Genomic DNA, 18,075 nt, shown 5'->3' on the forward strand with positions numbered 1-18,075 from the left:
AGTGTGGTGACCCCAGTGCTTGTAATCCAGTGTGGTGACCCCAGTGATTGTAATCCAGTGTTGTGACCCCAGTGCTTGTAACCCAGTGTTGTGACCCCAGTGCTTGTAACCCAGTGTTGTGACCCCAGTGCTTGTAATCCAGTGTGGTGACCCCAGTGCTTGTAATCCAGTGTGGTGACCCCAGTGCTTGTAATCCAGTGTGGTGACCCCAGTGCTTGTAATCCAGTGTGGTGACCCCAGTGCTTGTAACCCAGTGTGGTGACCCCAGTGCTTGTAACCCAGTGTTGTGACCCCAGTGCTTGTAACCCAGTGTGGTGACCCCAGTGATTGTAATCCAGTGTGGTGACCCCAGTGCTTGTAATCCAGTGTGCTGACCCCAGTGCTTGTAACCCAGTGTTGTGACCCCAGTGCTTGTAACCCAGTGTTGTGACCCCAGTGCTTGTAATCCAGTGTGGTGACCCCAGTGCTTGTAACCCAGTGTGGTGACCCCAGTGCTTGTAACCCAGTGTGGTGACCCCAGTGCTTGTAATCCAGTGTGGTGACCCCAGTGCTTGTAATCCAGTGTGGTGACCCCAGTGCTTGTAATCCAGTGTGGTGACCCCAGTGCTTGTAATCCAGTGTGGTGACCCCAGTGCTTGTAACCCAGTGTGGTGACCCCAGTGCTTGTAACCCAGTGTGGTGACCGCAGTGCTTGTAACCCAGTGTGGTGACCCCAGTGCTTGTAATCCAGTGTTGTGACCCCAGTGCTTGTAACCCAGTGTTGTGATCCCAGTGCTTGTAACCCAGTGTTGTGGAGGTACAGATGGGTGTGTCCCACTCTAGCCTACTTGGTGAGTTCCAAGCCAATGAGAGACCCTGTCTCAAAAAAGGATAGACAGCCGGACGTGGTGGCGCACGCCTTTAATCCCAGCACTCGGGAGCAGAGGTAGAAGGATCACTGTGAGTTCGAGGCCAGCCTGAGACTACATAGTGAATTCCAGGTCAGCGTGAGCTAGAGTGAGACCCTACTTCAAAAAAAAAAAAAAAATATATATATATATATATGTATATGTATATATATATGGACAGAGTTCCTGAGAAATGACACACAAGTCTGTCCTCTAGCAGTTACATACATAAACACATGTGCACACACATGCATAAAAATTTAAACAGTTTTTTGAAGATTTACTATTTTTTCTTTTTTTCCATTTTTTGTCTGTTTAATTTTTCTTTTTTCTTTTTTGGGCTTACTACCTATTAATGTAATGTTGCCAAGATGCCTTCAGCTCATACTACAGCTTCCAAAACCTTCCACAAAAGCACAGGGAAGAGAGGTTTTTTCCCATGCACACCATGGTTCTCATTATTGAAAATACTTCCCTCTTTGACCACTATGGGGCGCAGAGCTAAATTTTCCTTCCATTTACAATTTTGCCTGGAGATAACTATAAAGGTCTCTGTCCCTAAAATACCTGTTTCCTAAACTTTTCATAATCTGTCTCAAATCTTTAAAGGGAATGAGTAAAGCCAGGAAGGAAAGCTAAGCCCTAAAAGATGGGGTTGGAAGGAGAAACCCACCCCAATGTTTTCTCCTTCAGTCTCATGCCTGAAACCCACCATCATTATGTCATGTGTCTGGGCCCAAGAGACAAAAATCAAGGCCCACACCACACTGAGGTGGCAAAACTGAATAGTGTCAGCTAATTGGTCAGTCTTCTTCCCACATCAGGTTCTGGCAGATGAAACAGGCCCGTATCAATGTCTTAAGAAATACAAGGGGCCCAGGCATGGTGGCGCATGCCTTTAATCCCAGCACTCAGGAGGCAGAGATAGGAGGATCACTGTGAGTTTAAGGCCACCCTGAAACTACATAGTGAACTCCAGGTCAGCCTGGGCTACAGCGATACCCTGCCTTGAAAAACAAACAATGAAAGAAAAATACGGGTGGGGGGGAATGTGTGTGCATGTGCATGTATGTGGGCACAGCTGTGTGTACAGATGCGCATGCACACGTGTGCACATGGGTGTGGAGGCCAGAGGTCAATGTCAGCATCTCCTTTAATCACTCTCCACCTTATTCTTTGAGATGAGGTCTCTGGCTGAATCTGGGGCTCGGTGACTGGGCTGGACTAGCTAGCCAGCAAGCCCTGGGGACTCCCTGACACCACCGCCCCAGCACTGTGGTTACAGGGACACACCACTGTGCCCAGCATTGCTCCATGGGTTCTGGGGATCCAAACTCAGGTCCTCACACCGGTGCAGTGAGTGATTTATTATCTTAAGCCATCGCCCTAGCCCAGAGAGACTTTCTTTCTTTTATTTTTTTTACAACTTTTTTTATTAACAACTTCCATGATCATAAAAAACATTCCATAGTAATGCCCTCCCCTCCACCCCCACTTTCCTCTTTGAAACTCCATTCTCCATCATATCCCCTCCCCTCTCAATCAGTCTCCCAGAAAGACTTTCTTTAAAAGAGAAAATTCTGGAAACTTATTATTTCCCTACAAAATTGGGAAATGACACCATTTCTAGATATTCTAAATGTTCTAGACCTCTGTGGACAAGGGGTGCCTGACGGTAGCCTTCCAGTTCGAGAGAGGCTGGCCACACTGTCCTGTACATGGTTCTAAGGTAACAGGACTGGGCATGGCAGGCTGGGCTCCACTGGACTGCCAACAGTCTCCCCAGTGGAAAAGTTGCCATGGTTACCGGGGTGCCCATCCTCCCCATCCCTGCCTCTGACTGGCCCTCATGGCCAAGAGGCAGTGACCTGCAGGGCGTCCTTAGCTTACCTTACTCATCTCTCTGTGGAAGTTCTCCTCCAGGCCTGCAATGCTCTGGAACGTGTTGACATAGAAACCTACACGGCTGTCAGAGGTAGAGGAAGGAAGGTGACCAGTGAAAACCAAAGGCCCACATGTGACCCATGCCCCAGCCTCAGAGATACGGAGCCTGAGAGGGCAGGAGGACACAGGGCCAGGCTGGCCAGCAGGACGGGCCTCACCTGTTCCACAGGGAGGGTAGCTCCTCCTGCAGGTCCACATTCATCTCTTCAAACACCTTCTGGGCTTTGATGAGTTCCTCCTCGGCCTGGAGGGCAGGGCAAGTCAGATACTTTCTGGATCCCTACTCTGGGGAGCCCAAGCCAGGCCCACCTTCACAGCCAGTCCCCAGCTCCTGCCCAGGGTGCCGGCACAGGGGCCTGGGCAGGAGAGAGGCTGGTTGAATAGAGACACCCACCAAGAATCTCCCACTGCAGACCTTGGGGCCCCTGCAGCTAGATCTGGGGGCACTCATGGAAAAAGGACTGGGCCACTATAAAAAGGAGACCACCTATCTGGGTAAGCTGGAGGAGAGGCAAATAAGAAGGGGCCCGAAGAGCCAAAATGCAAAGAGGCCAACCTGGCACTCAGCTGGGCGGAGGCCCTACCCACTCCCACGAGAGCCCCCTGAGCCAAGTGCTAGCCCGGGCACTCGGCTGGATAAAGGCTGCTCTCACTGACTTCTCATGGAGGCTCCTGAGCCCTTTCTCAGGACCAGCGGCTGCGCAGCCCTGGCCTCCAAACTCCCCTTACCTTCCTCAGGCAGTCTTTCTCACCACTCTCTCTCCTGTGACCAGGCCAGTCAGAGGACCAGTGGCCACTACCTAATACCCAATGGGACATGGAGGAGAGGGCCAGGCCGCACAGCCTGGGCCCCCACCCTTCTGGATCACTTGTTTTTCCTGCCCCCACATCCACCAGGAGGTGGCACTCGTTCCCAGCGCCCAGCCAGAGCTGTGAGTCACTGATAGGTCCAGGACTAGGGACAGTGACTCAAGGGGGTGACTCATGTTCAAGTCTGAATTAGAGCCCAGGCACGCAGGCCTTGCTCAGGGGAATGCCTCCAGCCAACAGCTTCACATGCTCAGGCTAGGGCTAGGACCACCTCCTGGCAAAGGCAGCTGGCTGACCAGGACACTATTCTAGGCAAAGTACACCATTTCCCCAGGCTCAGCTGTCAGCTCCACCCAGCCTTAGGCTAAGACCAGCCCAAGTGAGCTCCCATCCCCGAGGGACCCCTAGCCAAAGCCCTCCTTGGTGACTTGACGAAGGAGCTAAAGGAGGGGCCTCCATGGCTTCTGAATACAGTAACCCCACGTAAAACACATGACCTTTCAAAACTTAATACAAATTTAAAGGTGGGGCTAGCAAGTTAGCTCAAGCGCTGAGTGCTTCAAGCATAAGGATCTGAGTTACAGCCCCCCAAACCCACATTAACTACATTTAAAACAAACAAAAAAAAAGCCAGTGCCAGGTGTGGTGGTGCACGCCTTTAATCCTAGCACCCAGGAGGCAGAGGTAGGAGAATCACTGTGAGTTCAAAGCCAGTCTGGGACTACAGAGTGAGTTCCAGGTCAGCCTGAGCCAGAGTGAGATCCTACCTTGGGGAAAAAAAATAATAATAAAATAAAGAAAAATAAAAGCTGGGCATGGGCTGGGTATGGTGGCACACAACTTTAATCCCAGCACTCGGGAGGAAGAGGTAGAAGGATTAATGAGAGTTCAAGGCCACCCTGAGATTCCATAGTGAATTCCAGGTCAGCCTGGGCTGGAATGAAACCCTACCTCAAAAAAAAAAGCAGAGCATGGCAATCCCAGTGTTAGGGATGCAGAGAAAGGAAGATCCCTGGGACTCACTGGCCAGACAGTTCAGCCTTTTGTTAACTCCAGACCAATAAGAATCCATCTCAAAAAATAATAATAACAATGTGGACAGCCCCTGAGGAATGATACCTGAGGGTGTCCTCTGGCCTCTACACACGGGCACACAGTCATAGTTACACACACTCACACACACACACACATACACACATGCACTCACACACACACTCGCATATTTTTAAGGTGGACTAGTAGGCGAAAATGTGGATTTACACACGAATGACTCTCTTGGAACGGATCAGATCAGAACAGGGAGCCTCCTTAGCAGGCACGGGGGCCTGTTCAGAAGTCCCGGCAACATTGCAGAGAATGGGGCAAGTCTATTTTTAAAGTGCCCAGAAGCTGGGGGGGGCTGTGCCTTCTTTCCCTTTGGCTCATGCTCTTCCTTTTCTGGCCTCTCGCAAAGGAAGCACTTGGGAGGGACTGAGAATGAGGAGAGCTCTGGGCAGTGGGGGAGGCCTTTGCAGGTCCCACAGCTTCCCCCCGATGCTGAAGTAGAGGTACTGACCAGAGGTACGCCCCATCCTTCAGGTAGGCCCGGGAGGCTGCTGCAAGGAGGGAACGCACCCAGAATCAGCTGGGGCCACGACAAGGCTGTGCCATCTCCACACAGTCAGGTCGACCCACAGGGCAGACTGGGGTCCCAGTGTCCAGTTCACAGTCAGCCAGCTGCCTACGAGGAATGGGAGCGCCTCCAGAGTCGGTCCGGCTTCCAGCCAGGCCCGGGAGGGGGGGGTATTCTCAACGAAAAGTGGGAGCCATGTGGAAACAAAGACGCAATGGTGCATCCCCCAGCCTCCCCTGCTGCGCCTTCAGGGTGGAGTGTGGGCCCCTCTTAGAAGGATTCCCTAATTCTACCCATCACAGAAACCCCAAAGTAGCAGCCGGGCCCCATCGCACGCCTTACAGCCCCTCAGGAGCGGTCCATGCTCAGGCAGAGGATCTAGCGTTTTCAAGGATCATCATATAGAAACCTGGCTCCAAGTCAGTAGCCCAGTCCCCTCTATCCCCTCAGGCCTTACGCGCCAAGGCTGAGCTGCACCTTGCCTAAACTACCAGAGGCCGCCTCCACCGGCCCTGAAGAGCCCGAGTCACCCTGACCCCAACCTCAGTCTCCCCAAAGTCAGCCCCAAGCGTTGGCCTGGAAGTAATCAGGCAGTGGGTCAGGTAAGAAATTGCTGGGGTCTTGGGGTAAAAGAGCTCAGTAGGTAAAGTGCCTTGCAAGAATGAGGGCCCACGTTTGACTCTCAGGACCCACATAAAAATGCTGGGCACAATTAGAGAACTCCTGCAATCCTAGTGCTGTGGAGGTGGACTTGGACGCAGACCGCTCCGGGGGCTTGCTGGCTAACTAGCCTCGTCTACTTGGAAAGTTCTAGGCCCAGTGAGAAACCTTGTCTCAAAAAAAAAAAAAAGTGCACAGCATTCCTCAGGAATGATACCTAAAGTGGTCCTTGGGCCTTTACATACACCCACACACGCATGTGCACCTGCACGCACACACAGACACACGCATGCACACTAAAAAGAAATTGGGCAGCCAGCCATGCCAGGCTGGAACTCTCCTCCTTCCCAGGTACTTGATACATGTGGGTTAGAGATGATGATGCAATCAGGAGGTGGCCCAGGAAAAACGGGGCCCTGTCCAGGTGAAATCTATCCTCCCGAGGTAACCTCCGATGCCTGCCCCACCTCCGCTACAAAGAGGTCCACAGACATGGCAGGCTGGGCCCACTCAGACCTGGAAGGTGCCAGACTTCTCCTGGGGCACCACAATGACAGTTCCAAGGACAGAACAGCAAGAGGAATCTAAGATGCATGGCCAGGATGGTGGGGTGGCCCAGCATTCCGTACAAAGACCCTTTTCCAAGAAGTCTCCCAAGGCCTTTGCCTCCATGAAACCACCAAAGAACGACCCTCCCTGAACCCAGGTCTCCTCCCAGGCCTCAGGATCCCAGCCAGACTGTAGAGTCACCTCAAGGGCCTGTGGGGGACAAAGGGCACCCGTATGGAGCCCAGGTTAACCATCCTGAGGCTCGACGAGGCAGGAAACCCACTCGGGCACGAGCAGCTCTCAGATCCAGGGACTGCGTGTTTCTGGGCAGATTTGACTCCTTAGAGCATTTAGGATAATCTCGGCCCTGCAGGAGGCTCGAAGGACACCACACCACAGGGCAGGAGCCCTCAGAGAGGCGGAGACGCAAAGCCCCCAGGCTCACGCTCGTCAGAGTCATCGGGAGACCACAGACATGGGCCCCCACTTAAGTCAGCTGCCATCCCTTGGCCCCTACCTGTCAGATCACCTACCCATGTGTCCCACTAAAGCAGGAACCTCAGAGGCACCTGAAAGCCCCCAACCCCGTGTATACATCAGGCTGTGTGCTCAGTCTCCAACCCTGTCTCCTGTTGGGAAAGAGGCTGAGCCCTCCCCTGCCTGGAGAAAGCATGGGGCTGCTGGACACAAGGACACCCAGTGAGGAGACAGAACAACGGACCAGAAGGCGCCAGCACGTGCAAGGTTAGAAGCCAGTGTCACCTGATTTCGGAGCAGGTTAGTTTGAGCTACGAGATGAGCCTGCAGTTTGCCTTGGCACCACTGGGGGGCGGCTTTCTCAAGCAGCGAGACAGGCTACGGGAGGGGGAGGGGACGGTCAAGGCCAAGGAGGGGGAGAGACAGGAGGGAGATGGGAGAGAGAAACACACAGATATTAAAACACCAAGCCCACCATTCCACGCAGAGACAGACAAGCCAGCCCCCCACCAAGTAGAGAACCCCCCAAAGTCTGAAAAAATTAAGGGGGAGCCCACCCAAGGGAGCCTGGAGGGGGTGTGAACTCCAATTGCAAAGACAACTGTAAAAGTAGTGAGCGGGGCAGAGGGGCTCAGCAAGCAGGGTCTTTCCCACCACCCACCCACCCATCCAGCAACCCACCCACTCACCACATGGCCACATGGCCAGCCCTCTGACCAGCCCACTGGCTTGTTCCAGCAAGCGAGGGTCACATCAGATCCCATGACAGAATTCCATTCGGTGCGTTGGGCAGGGTGGCACCAAGCCAGGGAAACCCAAGCTGGGTCTATTGTCATTCTGGAAAACGGCCTCAGAGTCGGGCAGAGGAGTCTGCCCGAGCCAGGAAGGGGCCAAAAGAGCCCCCGCCTAGGCACCTACAAGGGCCTTCCCTCTCACTGGCCCTGAGGGTGGCATCATCCCCACCCACAGCTGGGGACCTTGGGCAAGCCACGTGCCACCCCCACGTGCCCGCCTCCCCAGAGACAGTCCTACCCTAACCCGACCCGTACCTTTGCGATTTTGACTTCATCCTTCTTTTTGGCGGTTTGAAGGGATTCGTAGTGGTGCCGGGCGCTGTCGTAATCCACCAGCTTCCGTCCCCTCTTGGCAATGCGTGACTAGGGAGAGGACAGAGCAGGGCTCAGCGAGGCCCGGCGCCGAGGCGCTCAGAGAGACAGCGCCACGGAAACGCAGCAGGCGTGGAGCAGCGCGCCCGGGCCCCGGCCTCCATGGCAGGCACGCTGGAGCCCGGATGCGGACGCCTCTAGAGTCAAGGAGCTCGCCTTGAAGGACAGGCTCTCCATTCTGTGTGAGCCACTCGTCAGGAACCGCTAGCCAGTGCTGTGTGAACCAAGCCTCCTTCTTGCCAGGGTGTGGCTGTGTCGCTGCTCAGAGGTTGTACACCATTTCCGAGACAGGGTCTCTCACTGACCTTCAGCTCACCTATTAGCCTAGGCCTACTGGCCAGTGAGGTTCAGAGGACCACCTATCTCTGCCCCCCTAGTGAAGACATTGTAGCAGTGTGCCACAGTGCTCAGCCTTTGCTTTCCACAGTGTGGGTTCTGGGGATCAGCCTCAGATGCTCACAGTTGCGAGGCAAGCGCTCTACCAACCTCACTGTCTCCCAGCCCAGGCTCTGAGCTCTTCAACAATACCCCTCCGTCAGGCTCCAGATCCCCTCCTGAGCCACCCCATAATCCAAGGAACCTACACTGGTCAGCCCCTGGCTACTGGAGGGAAGCACCCCCGCATGCCCACGGAGGAATCAAGTCCTGTGAAAGGCTACCCTCCTGTGCTACGGTGGCCTGTACCTCCACGGGGCACAGTCCTCAGGGGCCCGAAGTCCAGGAGAGACCCGGGGACTCAAGGCTCTAAGTACGTATGCAGACTCGGCAGAGGCAGCCAGCTTTCTAAACACACAGTAACACATACGTGCACAGACACCCAGCCGCGGACAACAGGCAACACACACAGCCACATGCATACCCTCCCAAGCACACTCAACACATACACGAGAACACAACACACTGGGGCCTCGCATCTCCGATCGTATCACAGTCAGTCCACGGCAACGTAGCCACTCACACACTTACATCAACAGGCACAAACTCCTGAGAACCACTGCTTTAGCCCTGAGACCCCAAGGCCCAGAGAGGCCCATTTCTGGGGAGCGGGGCTGAGGGAGCAGCCCTTCACAGACAAGCTGCCAAGCCAGGGAGAGGCCTCTCTCCATCTCTGACTCCTTCCATGGGCTTCAAGGCAAAGGCTGGGAGGCTTCTCACCTTGATGTCAGGGAACTGGCCCAGGTAGGTGTCCATGGTTAGCAGTGCCTGGTCCACCAGCTTCTGGTGGTAGTCCATCCATAGCAGGTCATTGTTCTGAAATGCAAGAGAGCCTCAGCGAGCTAGACCACAAGACCCCCTGGTCTCCCAGCCGGAGCACATCACCTCAGAGCTCCAGGGATTCTCAGAGCCTTGGATTCCCAAGACAACAAGGTCTGTCTCTCCTGGTTCGTATACAGCCAGGACTGGCAGGGTTAGTAAGGGAAACTTTGATGCGCACAGGACAACCCCAGTCTGTCCCTTCCCTTTCCACCGCAGTAGGTGAGAACTGGAAAAGTAACTCTTAGGGCTTGAGGGATGGCTCAGTGATTAAGGTGTTTGCCTGCAAAGCCAAAGGACCTAGGTTCAATTCCCCAGGACCCACGCTAGCCAGATGCACAAGGGGGCACATGGGTCTGGAGTTCATTTGCAGTGGCTGGAGGCCCTGGCGTGCCCATTCTCTCTCTCTCTTTGTCTCTCTCTCCCTCTTTCTCTGTCAAATAAATAAATAAAAATAAAATATTTTTTAAAAAGTCACTCAGCAAGGAGGCAACTTGCCCCAGGGTACTCAGCATGTGAGAGCCAGACAACCAAGAGAGCACGTCGCGTGGGTGAGGCAGAGGGGGACAGGAGCGAAAGACAAACGGATCCTGTGGGAGGCGCCCGGGCCACGCTCACCTCGGCGATCTTGTTGGCCTCATCCCTGCCAGGCCAGTCGGGCTCATACACCTCCTGGAGACACTCGTTCAGCTTCTTGGAGGCCTCGTGCATGGCTGTGGGGCAGAGAGAAGATGCATGGCGTCCCCCTGACATCGCTTGCCCGGCCATCACTGCGGCAAGCCTGGCTCAGAGCAGCCGCGGGCTCTTCCCCTTACCTTTGACAGAAGCCAGGTAGGTCCGGAGATCCTTCTGCAGCCGGGTGCCCTCCGTCTGCCGAGGAAGCCAAAGACCATGTCAGGGGCTGGGGACACGGGTAACGACGCTCTCTCTTCCTGCCACTCCCTCATGATAAGCTGGGCTATCCTCCTGCCAGTGGCCACCAATCAACTGTCCTCCCCACAGGATGGCGGAGAGTGCGTCTCAGAAGACAGCAGCTCTGGCCCACAAAGTCACACTGTCCCGGCCCAGTCCCGCCTCAAAACGCCTGCCATCCCGTTTATCACCAACCACTCCGACCCGTAGGCATGGCAGGAAGTCAGGGCCCGATGCACTGAAGGACGCACCGGAGCACTGCTGACTGAATGCCACATGCATGGCACACAGGTACCGCAGCACAGATCTCAGGCGATGGCCAATGAGTGACCAGAGGCCCCTGGCGCATGGGCGGCCGGTGCTGTGGCCACCAGGCACCCTGTTCCACAAGCTGCGGTGCTGCGAGCAGCCGGCGCCCCACAGCACTGAAGCATCGAGGGCCGCCAGCCACCTCCAAGGAGAGAACCCCCAGAAAAGACGGCGCTCCCAGGACGAAGATGTCAGGTCCCCAGCCCCGGTGGGAAGGAAGATGTAAGATGTCACAAGGAAAAGCCGGAGAGGGGAGCGGGCCAGCTGGCAAGCTCCCTGAGCCAGGACAGTGGTGAAGCCTCCTGGGGCAACAGGCCCAGCGGGAGAGGGAAGCCATGAGCCAGGAAAGCCGAGGCGAGCCCTCAGAGCACCCACAGTGAGCAGCGGCAGGTTCCAGAACCACGAGAGACGGGATAGGAACACAAAAGGGCTGGGATCGTGTAGCACGTAAGTCAGGGTGCCTCTCCGAGCCCCAGAGCCTCCAAGCCCAGACCAAGGAGGTGGCTTCACACAGAGCGACAGGGGGACATGTGGCTGAATGTGGCTATGTCTCGGGAAGTAACCTCACCCCGGAGGAAGGGGAGGAAGACAGCAGCCATAGTTGGCCACAGCCCCGGCAGACCTAGGGGGTGCAAAGCCGACCTGGTTATGGCCCAGCCTGGTCAACCACCAGCAAGGACAAGCAGCAGGAACCAGCTACCTCTCCCCCCACTCCAGTACCCTCCTGCCTCTCTCGTCCCCAAGGCAGGCCCGCCCTTCTCAGCTGCGGTCCACTTCTTCCTCCCCTCGTGCCCACCGTAGCCTGGGCACCATCTTCTGAACACCGCTGTCATCCGCTCGTGAGGATGCTGAGAGGACTGGCAGATTTTTCTAGAGTCACACACAGACTGGGAGAGCCCGGGACTCAGGCAGAGCCGCATGGGTACCTGGGAAGGAGCAGTGGCCCCAGAGCCTGCGAGCATGATGGCTGCATCGCATGCTAGATGCTGTGAAATACAACAGACCAGGAGTAGGGAGGAACAAAGGCCCCCTCTAGACTCCCTCAGGTCCCCTACAGGACAGATGTCTCCTGGGATGTTTAGGGGTTCATCCTGGAACCCCGTCTGATACCTGAACCCCAGAGGTACAAGCCCCTTATGTGCATCGGCAGAGACCACGCGCATCGTCCCGGGCACCGCAGGCCTCGACACTGCTTCCACCTGAATTCTCTGCTGTCGTGTGATTTGTACTGTCCTCCGCCCACATGTCTCCAGTCTGCGGTTGGCTGACTCCACAGATCACAGCGTGTGGACAAGGAAAGGCGACCTGAGCAGCCAGTGTGTGACCTTGGTCAGACACGAGTCATCACCCGGGCTCAAGGATGGCTGAGCACAGATTAAATAATCAAGCAAAAGTCGGATCCAGAATTGTTCAGACTCTGGAGTTCCGGGAGATGAGGCTTACGGGATGCAGGCTGGTCAGGGAGGAAGGCCCAGGCACTCCTCAGCCTCCCCACGGTACTGTTTAAAAGTTTTGCTGGCAGAAATAAGGGTTAGTGTGCACTCATGATCGATACTACCGTATCTTTTGATATCACAGAATCTTCCAGACCCAGCTTCTCTCCTTGACAAGCCTCCCCCAACCCAACCATACCTCTGCCCCCTCCCCGCCATCCCCCAGCCCATGCTCCTATAGTGCACTCAAACAAGGGGTGCCCATGAGGAAGGCTAGGCACTCACTGGGGCCATGGGCCATAAGAGGGCCCTGTGTTTCCCAGACAACAGGCTATGAGCAGGCACACTGCAAACAGATGTGTAAGGGACTGCCCAGAACTCTGTCTCCCCACTGCCTGTCAACATCCCCCAGGGTCTCCCCAGGGCGGACACAGCCATCCCATACCTGGGATCCCAGCCCACCCAGCCGTACATGGAGGGAACAAGCTCACAGCTCACGTGCCTCCTCTCAAACTAGCTCCCTGTCCCCTAAACAGAATGGCTGGGGAACAATTCTCTGGAAGCTTCCAGGTTCCAATCATCACACTCCTTGCAGAGCCCACCTCAGGGACAAGATTCTGGGCCATTGCTCGTTAGGACCCATGGGTGTTAGTAAGGACCTGATGTGGTGACAAAAGATGTTGGACTGCCTTGACCTATGCTTTTCTGAGCCTCCCTTGATGACAGTACCGCACCCAGGCTCCCACCTCTTTGTGCCTCCAGGAGTCAGGGACATCCCTCCTGCACAGACCCCTTCAGCTCCAGCCCCTGACTTTTGCCCCTAGGCAACTAGTGCCAAAGGATGGGTTTTCACTCAATAACCAGAGGTGGGGGCAGGGGGCTTGAGGAAAGAAGAAATCAGAGTTGCCCACCTCAGTGAGTTCTGGGGTTCAGCAGGCTAGAGCAGCCCGACAAGGCGGCGCTCGGACAGCCCGGAAGACTGAAAGGGTTTTCAGGAAGATCTTAGTAGGGTGCGCAGTACTTGGGCCTGAGGGACCAAACGGGGTCACTCAGAGCAGGGAGTGGAAGGCAGGAGCGCTCCCACCAAGCGGGGCTCTGCACCCTGGGTCACTGTGAGAGCAGGTGACTGCAAGGGAAACTATGCCCTCTCCTGGGGTCACAGGAAAGGGTGGGAGCCTTACTTCCCTGAAGACAGAGTTGCTGTCACTCAGTGCAAATGAAAGAAAACAGATGCCAGAAGAACTGGAATCCTCTCCCTCACAAAGTCAGCGTGTAACACAGCACGCTCAGAAATAGCGAGTGCTGGGCTAGAGAGATGGCTTAGCAGTTAAGATGCTTGCCTGCAGAATCCAAGGACCCAGGTTCAATTCCCCAGGACCCACATAAAGCCAGATGCACAAGGTGGCACATGCATCTGGGTTAATTTGCAGTGGTTAGAGGACTGGTGCTAACATTCCCCCCCCCATAAATAATTTAAATTTTTTTTTAAAAGAGTTAAAAGTAGGTTTTTTAAAAGAGTTAAAAGTAGTATAAATATCCCTATCTGCCAGGCATGGGCAACATTAAGCGCCTCACCTTTCTGAACTCTCTGAACCACTTCCTTGCTCAAAAGTGGTCTCTTTCTTAATAAACTGTCTTTGTTTCTATCACTACCCATGTGTCTCTGGGTCTAGTTCCTTGTTCCAAGACACAAGAATGTGGGCATCACAGTGGGCGCCCTCCGAACCACGATCCACGGTGTAACAGTGAGTAGGAAGAGCCATGCTAGGGGCCACAGGGACCTGGACTCCAGCCTCTGCGCCTTCTCTCCCTCTCCTGACAGACCAGCCAGCTCCGCAGAGACCCTGCCAGCCCCCCTCCAAGCCCAGAGCTGCCCACGGCTCCAGGACTAGGTGAATGCCAGAGAAAGTTAAAGGGCCCAGGGTCCTGACTTAAATCTCTAAACCCCCCCCCAAGCTTGTGGCCTTAACCTCTCTGAGCCCCAAGTGTTTCACTGGTAAAAGAAGGCACAGACCAGCCCCCATTGCAAGGCTATGCCAGGCCCAGAGTCAAGTCTCAGAAAGGACTTCAGAATGGCCCATAACCTGGGGAAACCAGCTAAGCAGAGGCCACACCAAGCTTCCTGAGACAGAATCAGAGGCCGAGGCCGCAGACTTCTTGTTCAAGTCGACACCTGTCAGGTGAGGAAAAATGCAGCAGAAGCCCCCTGTGAGGTGAGTACTGGACATGGGGCTTGAAATAACTCCCATCAGGGCCCCTAGGGACAATCAGCCATGGTGGATCCTCTCCCTACCCTGAGCTGAGCCTTGTCCTGAGGACCTCACCTAGTGTGTTCTCGGGTTTCTGCCAACTGCCCAGCCCTCTCCCAGCATGCTCCCAACCTTCACTAGCGAACTAGTCTCTCTCTTCTCAATCTCTCTCTCTCTCTCTCCCTCCCTTCCTCCCTCCCAGCAGCTCCGAGACGCTCTACAGTGAGCCCTCAGCATTCTCCAAGGCAGAACTTTCTCGGGGTTCCACATCAGCTGTAAGGGCTTTTTACACCACCTCGGGCGCTCGCTTGCCAAGGCCTCGGGCGTGGATCATGAGCAGCCAGAGGTGTAAGGGCCCGGCCCGGACTACCCTGCTCTGCTACCAGCACACCCAGCCACGCTGCTTGTGGCCTTCCTCTCCGGCCACATCTCCATCTGTCACTCTCATAGGAATGGCCTGAAGAAGCCATCGAGACATGGCCCAGCTCAGCCTCCCCTCCTGCTCCCTTCCCCTGCCACTCCTCAGTGAGAGGGCATCATCCAAGCTAGCTCACTCCACCTTCTTCTGTCCTGAGATGGAGCCAGAGTTTCTTGCTCTAGACTCAGCAGACCTCGGGCCGGGGGGAGTCTCAGGGGCAGCCAAGTCAGGGTATTCACTTTTCCCTTCAGTAAGGAAGTTCTGCCTTGTATCCAGCCACTGGCTGCAGGCTCCGACATGATTAATCCTGAGATGGGCCCAGGTAAAGACACCCAGCGACTTCCTTCCAGGCTTGGGAACCAGACAAGAGAAGGTCTGAATCAAATTCCAAAGTGGATGACTTTGAGTATCTCTAAGCCTCGCCTGCTCCATGGACAAAAGGAGAACAATGGAGCAGCCACCCTCAGGGCTGTCTGGAAGCCATCCTCAAAGGGAACCTCCCACACAGCCGGGCCCTCATCAGGCCCAGCTAATGCCCAAACCAAATCTAGCCTGACCTATACCCCACTACATGCTATAGATACCAGTCTCCCGTAAGAAGCTTCAATAACTCTCACTGGCCTTGACCTGCAAGCTTTTCCAAGGTCAGACCAGAGTCCGCTGTTCTCTCCCAGTCATTCCCCTCCAAGTCTTGCCATAGACCTAACCCAGGCCCTGGCCTCTTGTCTCCAGCGGTCCCAGACAGGGCCAGTGCCCCCACAGGAAACCTCGCACAACCTCACCGGCCCACACTGACCTGGTCCTCTGAGGTCGCCTACTCCACAAATTTGGCTCTGGCCATTTTCCACCCCCCATTCCCCACACGTACACCAAGGCCAGGGGCCAGCCACACTCACCAGCTGCTTGTTGAAATTCTGGACACACTGTTCAAACTGCTCGTCCTTCGTCTCATCCGCCTTCCCCAGTTTCTGCAGGACCTGTCGGCACAGGGCAGGAGGAAGAAACATCAGCATGGGAAACAGAGAGGCCCGAGCAAGGGTCCTCAGTGACTGTGACGGGTCATCGCCACTGTCAATTGATTGGTTCTAGAGCCTCCCAGGAGACAAATCTCAGGGTGTGTCCGAAAGAGAGGCTGGAGTAGACCATGGAGGTGGCCCACCCTGACTGTGGGTGGCGCCATCCCAGAGGCCCTGCACTGCAAAGACCAGAAAGCACCACCCTCCCCGCATCGCCACCTCCCGAGCACCTATGCCAGGTGACCGGTGCCTCAGGCTTGGCCCCCGTGCCTCTCCGCCTGTACCTCCAGAAACTCAAGGCCAAAACAAACCCTTCCCTACACTGCTTCTTGCCATGTATTTTCTCACAAAGAAAGTAACGGACACAGTCCCCAACGGTCAAGGAGACGCCGGCCCACATAGCCCAGCCCAGGGTGCAGGGGCACGGGTAAGTGTCAGCTGCTCTGCCATGATCGGTTATGACCCCCATTTCCTGCGTTGGAAGCTTATCCCAGCGTGGCAGGGGAGACCTAATGCGGGTGACCAGGGTATGAGGGTTCATCCCTTTGAGATGAATTAATGTCACTATCGAGTGTTGGGTTAGTCACCACGAGTGATTGGGCTATGTTGTCACCTCTCAGTATATACAGGGGATTGGTTCAAATGCCAAACTCCTTATCTAAAATGCCACCATGTTTGCCTGGAGCCTGCACACATCCTCCTCTAGAAATTAAAATACTTCAGTGTGAGTGCTATGTGGATCATTACCCAGTGCTCCTCAACAAATGACAACGAGCTAGACTTTCTGTGTGTTTGGCGAAGCCACAATCGCTGCGGGCCTAACCTCATGCCACACGAGTGGGACACGGGTGAGAGGCTGTCAGTGCTCAGAAAAATGCTGGGGAGACATTGGACGCCAGTGACATGGCAAGGGACACGTTGTTTCACTCAATGCAGTGCTTACTACATGGCAAATTCAACTTTTGCTCTTTGGAATTTTTTTCCCCTGCATACTTTCAATTCAAGGCTGGTTGGTGTGTGGATGCAGAACTCACAGACGTGGAGGGCTGACTGCAGAAGCAAACTTCGCCCTCTCTGGCTCTCCTAGGTCTCTGGAAGAAGACCGTCACTAGATGTAGCCTGGACCTTGGGCTTTGTAGCTTCTAAAACTATACAAACAGGGCTGGAGAGATGGCTCAGCGGTTAAGGCACTTGCCTGCAACGTGAGCTTGATTCCCCAGTACCCATGTAAAAGCCAGATGCACAAGGTGACTCATGTATCTAGAGTTCCTTTGCAGTGGCTAGAGGCCCTGGCATGCCCATTCTCTCTTCTCTCTCTCTCCTTGCAAATAAATAAATAAATATTTTTAAATATTTTTTAAAAACTATACAAATGAATTTCTTTTCTGCAAAAGTTTGGACAAGTATCTCCAAAAGACTCAGGGACAGCAGGCCTGGTCACCAGCCTGTGGTGCTACTGGGGGGCGGGGGGGGGGACCTTCCAGGCATGAGGTGAGTGGAAAAAAGTTGGCTCATAGAGGTGTGTCCTTGAAGGGGATATGGGGACACTAAAAACCTGTATATCTGAGCTGGAGGGATTGCTTAGTGGATAAGGCATTTGCCTACAAAGCCAAAGGTTCCATTCCCCAGGACCCATGTTAGCCAGATGCACATGGTGGCACATGCATCTAGAGTTTGTTTGCAGTGGCTGGAGGCCCTGGTGCACCCATTCTCCCTCCCTTCCTCCCTCCCTCCCTCTCTCTCTCTCCCTCTTTCTCTGTTAAATAAATAAAAATAAAGTATTGTTTAAAAAACCTGCATATTTGTTGTAGTCAGCTCCACGTTGCTGGGATGAACATCCAAACCAGACATAGTTTGTGGGAAGAAGGGGTTTATTTCAAGGTTACAGATCCAACAGAAGTTCCATCAAATGGCAGAAGAAGCTGGCTCCCATTGATCAATGCAAACAGAAACACACCACCAAAAAGCCAGAGCACAAAACCTCTCTGCACACATTTGGGTTGGAATTCAGATCCACCCCCAGCGATATGCACCCCTGCCTGCAGCAGGAATCTGTCTGCTGGGGGCTGAAGCTATAAACTCAATTTTAATAGAATACCTGAGTTTATGGGCAGGGGACATACATTCAAACTACCACAGTATTCAAGACCTTCTTTTTAATCAGCTTACAGTGCTACTAGGAGGTGGTAGAACCTTTAAGGGGTACAGCTGGTGGAAGAAAATTAGGAAATTAGGTCATTAGGGGTGCAGCCTTGAAAGGCATATTGAGCCCCGAGCCCCTCCTCTTGCTCGCTCGGCTGCCATAAAGCAAGCAACTTCTTTCCCCGACACAATGTGTGCCCTGCATGTGCTGCTCACCCGGGCAAAAGCAATGGGTCA

General features: G+C 54.5%; 1 protein-coding gene across 9 annotated transcripts in view; it reads right to left on the reverse strand.

Annotated features, from left to right (window-relative positions):
* Window positions 1–18,075, reverse strand: part of Bin1 (bridging integrator 1) — a 64,329-nt gene that overhangs the window by 15,432 nt on the left and 30,822 nt on the right. For 5 of the 9 annotated variants that reach the window (XM_045149614.1, XM_045149613.1, XM_045149612.1 and 2 more), the window contains exons 2-9: window positions 15,577–15,657; window positions 10,175–10,229; window positions 9,978–10,072; window positions 9,261–9,356; window positions 7,989–8,096; window positions 7,225–7,317; window positions 2,990–3,075; window positions 2,778–2,853 (exon numbers count right to left, since the gene is read on the reverse strand). In XM_045149614.1, the coding sequence (XP_045005549.1) occupies window positions 2,778–2,853; window positions 2,990–3,075; window positions 7,225–7,317; window positions 7,989–8,096; window positions 9,261–9,356; window positions 9,978–10,072; window positions 10,175–10,229; window positions 15,577–15,657 (690 nt within the window). The remainder of the gene's footprint in view (window positions 1–2,777; window positions 2,854–2,989; window positions 3,076–7,224; window positions 7,318–7,988; window positions 8,097–9,260; window positions 9,357–9,977; window positions 10,073–10,174; window positions 10,230–15,576; window positions 15,658–18,075) is intronic. The other 4 variants (XM_004668173.3, XM_004668172.2, XM_004668171.2 and 1 more) reach the window with 1 other exon arrangement.

Source organism: Jaculus jaculus, chromosome 5, assembly GCF_020740685.1.
Source record: "Jaculus jaculus isolate mJacJac1 chromosome 5, mJacJac1.mat.Y.cur, whole genome shotgun sequence".
Taxonomy (NCBI): Eukaryota; Metazoa; Chordata; class Mammalia; order Rodentia; family Dipodidae; genus Jaculus; species Jaculus jaculus.